The sequence below is a fragment of the Ptychodera flava genome, chromosome 5, assembly GCF_041260155.1.
Source record: "Ptychodera flava strain L36383 chromosome 5, AS_Pfla_20210202, whole genome shotgun sequence".
Taxonomy (NCBI): Eukaryota; Metazoa; Hemichordata; class Enteropneusta; family Ptychoderidae; genus Ptychodera; species Ptychodera flava.
The window spans coordinates 17,674,490-17,683,113 of record NC_091932.1 but is presented as its reverse complement, the minus strand read 5'-3'; the positions used below and the strand labels follow the sequence as shown (position 1 = coordinate 17,683,113).

Below are 8,624 nucleotides of genomic sequence, written 5' to 3'. Positions count from 1 at the left end.
TGTGTTTTATATTTTGAAGTAAGACATCGTTCAGACAAAGTTTATTTACTAACGATAGATCGATGTTAATAATTTGGCTGTATGTGCTCAGCTCCTATACAGAGTGTAATCCAGTGCCGATTCTTAAAGCGATCTTTGACTCCTTATTCTCACATAAGTGCTTGTTCACATTCACTGTTGATGTGAATTTAACCCTTTAGTAAGTTAGTTAGTTCAAAGTTAAAGATATGAAAACCTGTCCCTTAAATGTAATAACGGAACCCTCAGCGCTACTATCATAAAGTTACTGAGCGGTTACATAGGAATACCGCATACTGAAGCTAAACCGAACTAAACTTTCAAGGAGTGGTGATTTTTTTTTTGCATTATTCTCACTTTGGCGCAATGATTTAAAATCACAAAGATGAAGTTGGTCTGAAAGGTGTGAGTGATCGCGTCTCGGCACTATGCTAAGGGAAAATCTGCCACTCACAAGCCATTTTCACTGTACTGATGTCAGATCTTCTTCACTCTACATTATGTGATCGGCCCTCTGCCAGAATTAATTCCAAATGTTTACAATCATCTTGTATAAAGACCTCTACCCGAGTCACAAGCCAGAGTGGACGCGGACTAATTGGGAAGGTGTCGAAAGGGCGTAATGTGCAGAAAATGTCCTCGTAAATTGTACGCTTCGCTATCATCCTCGACCTTACACTTGTCGAATGGTACCTCCGCTGTACGATGAACTCGCACATAAATCCCGGGGTTTTTTAATAAAGTTATGTAATAGCTTAGCTGGCCGCCATAATTTAAACCTCATTTCTCACCTTGGCATTCTTTGAAGTTTCCCTAGGGTAAAAGTTAAGTTAGTAATCTTCCAATCTCAGCCAGCTAACTAACTTGTATCTCTCAGTAGTATTGCTCGATACTTTAATTTACCCAGGCTTTCAAAATTATGTGGTCCCTTTTTCCTCTCAATGGCCCTATTTTTCAACCAAGGGGCCCACAGTAATCCTTAGCAAAACAAAAAGGATACTGTGGGCCCCTTGGTTGAAGAATAGGGACATTGAGAGCTGTTTACAAGGTACCTATTGAATGACCGATGACCCCCGACCTTTGTGCATTGAAAAAAATTATATATACGAAGGGCGTTGCATTCGGGTCAATGTATGCAGTCAGGCTGACGTTCTGAGCTAGTCTTAACCGGTGATACTGCTCGATGATTGTCAAATCCAAGTTTATATGACGTCATCGTGAGTATGACTTCCATTTAAAGGCAGATCAAGAAGCATTACCACGTGAGTAGGTAACTCCATACATGGAGGTCCATGCTCCATACGATCGAACCTGTGTATGAACAAAGAGACAGAAGCGAAACCAACTCATGGAATCACGAATTAACCATTTTTTCAGATACTGGATATGGTAAGTTGATCAAGACCGCTCGCTATTCCCTTAAGTGTTGAACACTGCTTTTGAAGATATTCTGAATTGTAGACGGCAACAAGGCCGCCTGTCTCATGAGGATTGTCAGAGTGAGTAGCCTTTAGAACTGAGTGCACTAATTAACCGCCATATTGGTATCGCGGACTTGCATGTACGTACATGTCAATTCATAATCAGCTGCCCCAGAAGTCACTCCGGGGCTTAAAATATACCGTCATGACGGTGTTTTATCATATTTTTTAAAGCCACGAATTTGACAGTTAACTTTTGAATCTTCTTATTGTACATGACTACCGTCATGACGCTATTTTATCATGTTTTCAACCACGAATTAACCTTTGTTAGCCTTTGTTAACCTTTGTATCTTCTTATTGGTGCATGACGTATTGAATTGATTCAATAAGGGACATAAAGTCGACCAATCTCCGCACAGAGATTGTAGCGCAGTGTGGACAATTATAACCTAGCTAGGGAGTTAACCAATAGCTACTCTGATCTTTGCCATAGGCGACGTTTTACACCCCCTTTTTAGTATTGCGCGTTTTCAAAAATATGCATTTTCTGTCATTTTTATGTTTAATACTTCGAAATAAAAATAGATAAACAATACAAAAGTTTCAATATCGATCCTCGAATCCGCGGACACTTGCAAAACACAGACCTAACTCTGGGTTACAGAGATATGAATCGGCGATTCAAGACGGCTGCCCCTGCGGTTGTCTGCATTGCCGACTCGATTGTCCAAGTTATGGCATATTAGTGATTATTTTTTGTATTTATGTATGGAAAGTGTTCTTTCTCGCTTGACAGCTCCTCTCAAAATCTGAAATGTCTGCCATCCATGGATGTTAATTGAGCCACTAGACGCGATGGGTGTTCCTTGGAGAATAACGTAAAAGAAATTACATGCGTATGCTGCATGGGATAGTAACGGATAGTAATCATTTGAATGGTTGTAGACCTACTTTGGAGGTCAACTTATATGTTAGTTATAAAATAATTGTCTTCTTTTATATAAATTACCACTGTAATTTCATCAGTACTATAACGATATGATAAGAATTTGTGATGATGATAATGATCAAATCTTGATATCACAATATTTATAAAGATGATGGTCATTATCAAAATCATTATTATAATGATTGGGCAGAAAAGGAAAAATAAGCAAAAGGAAGCATTCGTTATGGAGCGTTAATAATGAAATCATCTTAGAACGCAAAGCCGTTATCGCTGGACCTGTCAGACATCGTGTCTGTATACACACATACTGTACATCAAACCCAAGATGTGTCGTATTTTACAAACAAAGAAGTGCCACAAAAGAGACATATTTCATTCGGCAACAGCGGTATATATGAGAAATAATCTGGACACCCCGAATGTAAAGAAGTTGAAGTTACAAATAAATACCACTATAAACCACAGTAATCTAAATATTCATGCAAGCGGCCTACGTGACCAGTAACATGTGTTTGCTTTGCTTCCAAACGAGATGTCAAACTGTTCGTATAAAGCATAAAATCTTCCAAAGTAATTTGAAAGACAATTGTCATAAGGCTTTATTCCTTAATTTAGACGGTAACTCTTTTACGAGACTTCCTCGAATTTTTGTCCGTTAACACACCATTCGTTCAATGCACAAAAGTGTCTGTACAACAGACAAAGTATCAGCGAGGTCTACTAAAGTAGGTTGTAAATGTGCCCATTTTTCAATATTGAAGTTAAAATAAATGTTGAAATATTATTGAAGTACTCTGAACACATCTGGGATATGATGCAATGTTTCCTACTTTAAAAGCTAGAGGGATTTGAAGTTGAAGTGTATATTGATTTTATGTCACATCCATGACAATTCTTTGATATATTTCCAACAAATTAAAATAATTTATGTCACTTCTTAAGCAACAGTGTTGACACCTAATGCTTTTATTGCTTCTCGGTTTTCAGTATAGTTTATTTTATGATTTCATTTTTGCGGAAGACAGAATAACTGAGGCAGCCATTATTCCACAATCAGGTCATCTCATTACTTATATGAAAGGGCCAGAATTGCTAACTTTTGATGAACTTTTCGCCATTTTGTTTTGAATGTCAACCATAACTCCTTTGTTACTTCCTAAAGCATATAGTCCGTGTTCAGCTTGTGAACTCAGCCCGTACGTGTGTAAACTGCATTGTTATTGTTGAAAAAAGGTGACTTCTGGTCCGGACTAGGATTTAAATTTAAACAATAACAATGCATTTTACACATTACACGCTAAGTTGACAAGGTAAATAGTGGGCGTTTCAACATTCTTTGGGGAGTAGAATAAGAAGTTGCGATTGATATACAAAATAAAAATAATGAAAAAATCATCAAAAATTAGCATTACTGGCCCTTTCAGATAGTACGCGCTTCAAGATAAAAACAAATAAAATTTTACTTAAACTTACCTCAAAGATCTTAAATCATTCTCTCTTTTAAAATCAAGAATAAAAATTAGGGCTCACTGTGCAAATTTTGGTATAATATAAAGAAATTAAAAGATCTTCACGGACATTTGAAAATTAAACTGGCCGCCATCCTTTATGCGGGAAAAAATAATTATCGATTTTCACAAATATAATGGTGGAAACGTTTTTACTCAATGAGCTTCTCGTTAAGCCCAAATGTGGTATACCTAAAATGTTTTGTTAGCATTTTAGAGCCCGAATTTTGCCCCCAAGGCGCATTCTACCTTAATAATAAAAAAATTTCCATATACCTAAGTATCTTTGCTGGTAATTGGTTAGGAAAAGTAGAACCCTAATAATACACAGATTCTTCGCACAAACTCATCTGACTAAAGATGCTCTTTGGTGACATAATTGACACTATATGGTGTTTAAAAAGAGTTCTTGTGATACAAAGTAACGCACTATCTCTTAAACTGACATATGACACTCAAGATTTCCAAAATTAATCATGATAGTACGTATACAAATAAAGAGAAAGGAAAATAAATTATATACATAATATATACATATATACATGTAATACATATACATGTTATATACATAATATGTATATATAATACGTAATAAACAAGGTGTACTTCATCAGCGTCATCTGTTATGACTGACGATTTAAATGTCTCTTACCGTAGTAACGTTCCAAACTGATGTACAATTTACATCCTCATAACACGTAATTCTGGCTATGTCACAAATGAAACGTATAGAAGGCATGAGCGTGCACATAATTTTCCGGTCTAACATCACTCCAGGTCGTTAGAGGCAAAACTGAATATTCCCAGATGGAACCTGCTGCTACCGAAACATCAACAGCGATTAATCTTGTCATGAAATACAATTTACTCCTATCTTCAGGTTACCTTGCCAAAGATGTACTGCTTATCATCATCCCAAAAAGACGTCACGGTGAACTCTAGTTTTATCAGCTGCAAACGCTGCAGACGTCTACCGCCATTTTTTTCTGAGCCTCCGAAAATCCAACCGCAAGAGTATAAATATATAGGTAAGGCATATTATTATTATTATTAATTATTATTATCAGTATTTCATTTATGTCTTGCTGTTGTTTCTGCTTTAATCAATGTTGTATCGTCATTGTTGTTGTTGTTGTTGTTCGTCTTTCCTTCTTAATGTTCACGCTTTCCCTTTTTCTAGTTGTTCCTGGTCCTAGGGTTAAAGAAGACATTGATTACAATTACAATGGTCACGACAATGATTATTGTTTGTGTCGTTTATTTTGTTGTTCTGATATAGAAGTATTTTAAGAAGAAAATTGTATCTTCAGTTGTTCTAGGGGAAAAGTGTGTCACAGTGCTGTCTTCTAACTCGATTTTTTTATTAATTTCTGCAGTTCCTTTGACTGTATCTGCTGTTTTTATTGTATTCGGGGTTACAATTTTAGGCATTACATTGAAAAGGTAAGGATATGATAAATATTCGGTGTATAAAGTTAGTACATTTTTTCACGAACACATGTATCAGACATCTTTTATCGCTAAACAACATTAATTTGAAGTTCAGTTAAAATAAGGACATTAGCAGCTCTGTCTATTGCTGCGGTGTAACAGAATTCAGTTTTGGTTTCGCAAAACTAGACTGTGGCACTAGTTTTCTGCCGTGCTCGCCGACTGACAGCACTTGCTCCTCTGCTCATCCACTCTTGAATTATCCAGGAACGAAGTCGACTACGTTTAAGTGTCTCTGACCTTTTGTCCTTGGCCTGACGTAGTTCAAAAGATCTAGATGAAGGGCACTTTGTGAACAGCCGCTTGCCATACCATTGCTTGTTGGTTTGGCGTCATTCGGCGCTACAGCTTTCAGATGAGAATCCACGTTGAAGCTTGTTAAGGGCGCCTCGTGCTTCTTATCAAAGGATTCGGTGGAATCAGAGACCAAAGAAGTTCCTTCTTTATGACCAAGGTCGTCAATACTGACATGAGCAGACTCCTTCAGTGAAATTATGTTGTCTGCAGCGGTAGAGACCGCCATCGTGAAACTATTTTTTGTGAGACCGTTGTGATTTTGGTCCAACTCGAGTGCAAGCAAACTCAAGGCAGTTTCCAATAGTCTTAATTTGCTAACCAAGTGTTCGAGTTCATACTAAAGATAGACAGTGCATCGAAAGAAAATCCGTTCCTCTCGCCCAAGACTTGCACTTTCAGATCTGGCGTGAGAATCAATAGTGTTCGTTTTGGTACGTGCAACTTTGCTCAGACCTTCGCATTGATTTTGGCAACGTATGGCGATGAGAAAAATTTAACTATATAGTGTCAACATAAATAAGTCGGCATGCCATGAGGTCGTGTTGAGGTCAATGCTGATTGGTTGCAAGTGGCGTCATGTGACCGTTTTAGAAAGCACGATTTAAACACCTCTAAAAGAGCTAGTACAAATTCTCGATGGGATTTGAACTTTGATCGAGGGGATCCCTACATTCTGAAGGGTGAATCAAAGTATTCAACGATAAAAATATCTGGTACTAACCATTTTGTTTCCTGGGGCAAGGAAACAATAGTTTTACGTATGACTATAAGGCATCCGAATTTCATTTCAGGAAAAAGCGTCAATACGATGATCAAAGGGCTCAAAACACTGCTAATCTGCCTAGTAGCTCTTCGGAGACAGCTCAACAAGAAGAAGTTACCCTTCCTCTGGAAAACTGCCCTCCCCCAGAGCGCGAGGTACTTTTGGCGCAAGAATCTGTGTCTAGCGACAAAGAAAGGCAGCTAGATGACAATGACGAAGTACTTTCAGACCGTCATGCAGATGAAGCACATCGGTCACTTACCTCGGAACATTTGGCATCGGACAATACTTGACCGTAACTCAGTCGAGATGTTGCGAATATATCACTTTACACATCATACTACGTTGTTTTTCTTTTTTCACAGCAATGTTTTTCACTGGTCGATTAGAATTTCAGCTTCACTGTTGCCACAAACAAGAGTTAATGTACACAAACAAGGGGAGTTCGTTTTCATGGAACCCTACAGTGAATTCTTCACGTGTAATAAGTATGCATTATTGCAAATCAATAAATCTGTAAATAGGAGTGTATATTACTTTTTGAAGAAAATGTACTTATTTTTGATAGTTTTATAACATAAATTTGAAACATCAAAAGGTACAATTCCAAGCGTTCAGTCATTGTTAAGGTAATAATAAGAATTCATACATTATCATGCGTCTAGTCTGTCCTGCCTCGGTCTGGTGGATATAAGTACTGTAACTCTCCAAATTTTTATCATGTGAATATCACTTATCTCAAAGGGCAGGATACACAACAATCTTAATAGAATTGAAATGTAAATATACAATTTACCGAGACCACGGTCATTCCATGGGCACTCCACATTTGTTGAGTAACCATAAATGTGGAGTAACAATAACTGTGGAGTGACCGTGCCGAGACGAACGAATCTAAAGACCCTATACAGAGGTATGCTGTTTGTGGCAGATTTTGAGAACCAACGCACCCAGGTACTGTAATGCAGATGATTAGTTCCTGTAAAAATTAGGAATCGAGGGAAAGGCTGATGATCAGTCGTGGTACCCGTTTGATGTTTGTCTTGACTCGGACATGTACCTCTACTTCAGTGACTATTCGTTGACCTCGGTGGATAATTCATGTCGCGCGCCGACGGCAAACAATACGATCGTAAAATCCCTGGGAGTATTGTTATAAATCCGGACGTGCCAAGAAAGTTACCTGTACCTCACATGGGCAACGATTGTGTCATTATACAAGTGCTGGGAAGGAAAATGGATGATCAATAAAATATTCCAGTGCCACAAATGGTTACATACATGCCGCAACTCAAAATATTATAAGGCAGGAAGGGAAACATATTATTAAAGATTTTAAAATGCTACATAATGTGATGTGACATTGAAAATATCGCAGTATCCAATTTCGTATGTGTACTTGAAATCACATAAAATAAGTGTCCTTTTGTTAAAGTACGTTTCCAATCTTCAGTCGTGTTTAATCTTTTTACAGACAGTTCTTTGTGACTTTTCTCTTATATACTCATTGTAGCATAAAAGGCAAATAAATGCACAGTCATAGAATTTGTAATAGTGTCCTGTGCTAAATGGTATGTTTGCTATGTAGTTATTTTCTTACTGCAGCTTTTCAATCGACTCTATGTGCTGCAAACAGCAGCTGACGTTTCACTCATGCCAGTGAGATAACATAGCGGGATTTCATCAATTCACTTCTCAGCATTTCGAACTAATTTGTTATGTGCAAAATTTCATCGTTAATTTTTCTACGCTTTCGCTTTCACAATAGAGCCAGTATGAAATGTTTACGCAGACAGATAAGTAATTGCTTATTTAGACATTTTAAAGTTTGTTCTTTCTTGTTTTACATGGAGTTTAATTCGTGACTGTTCCAGTAAGTTGCCAACAGCAGTCTGAAAGACAATACTGCCTGACGTTCAATTTTAAAATTACTTTATTATATATGACATGGCAAACGTATTGAGCGTAGTTTCTGTGTATCTCTGATCTATACGATATTTCAATTACGGAAGAGATATCTCGAGTTGGAAATGGCTAAATAAGTATTCATCCTTTAATCAGTATTGCAGGCCTCCGGCCTTTTAAACAATAAGTGACAATAAATATACAGACAGATACAGTGGGGCTTACTACTGGAAAATGGTTACATTGTGAAGAACTCAGAAAATCCATGT

The 8,624-nt window shown here is 37.3% G+C and overlaps 1 protein-coding gene across 2 annotated transcripts; it reads left to right on the top strand.

The window, feature by feature from the left end:
* The first annotated feature begins 1,098 nt into the window (after window positions 1–1,098).
* On the top strand, window positions 1,099–7,995 carry LOC139133164 (uncharacterized). 2 transcript variants are annotated; one of them, XR_011552538.1, is made up of 4 exons: window positions 1,099–1,407; window positions 4,780–4,927; window positions 5,276–5,342; window positions 6,479–7,995. XR_011552538.1 is itself a non-coding variant. In XM_070699593.1 (4 exons), the coding sequence occupies exons 1-4, from the start codon at window positions 1,503–1,505 to the stop codon at window positions 6,741–6,743; spliced, it is 495 nt and encodes a 164-aa protein (XP_070555694.1). In that variant the 5' UTR covers window positions 1,414–1,502; the 3' UTR covers window positions 6,744–7,995. The 2 variants fall into 2 exon arrangements, 1 of the variants encoding a protein (XP_070555694.1); XM_070699593.1 differs by lacking the exon at window positions 1,099–1,407 and adding an exon at window positions 1,414–1,517.
* Window positions 7,996–8,624: the final 629 nt, after the last annotated feature.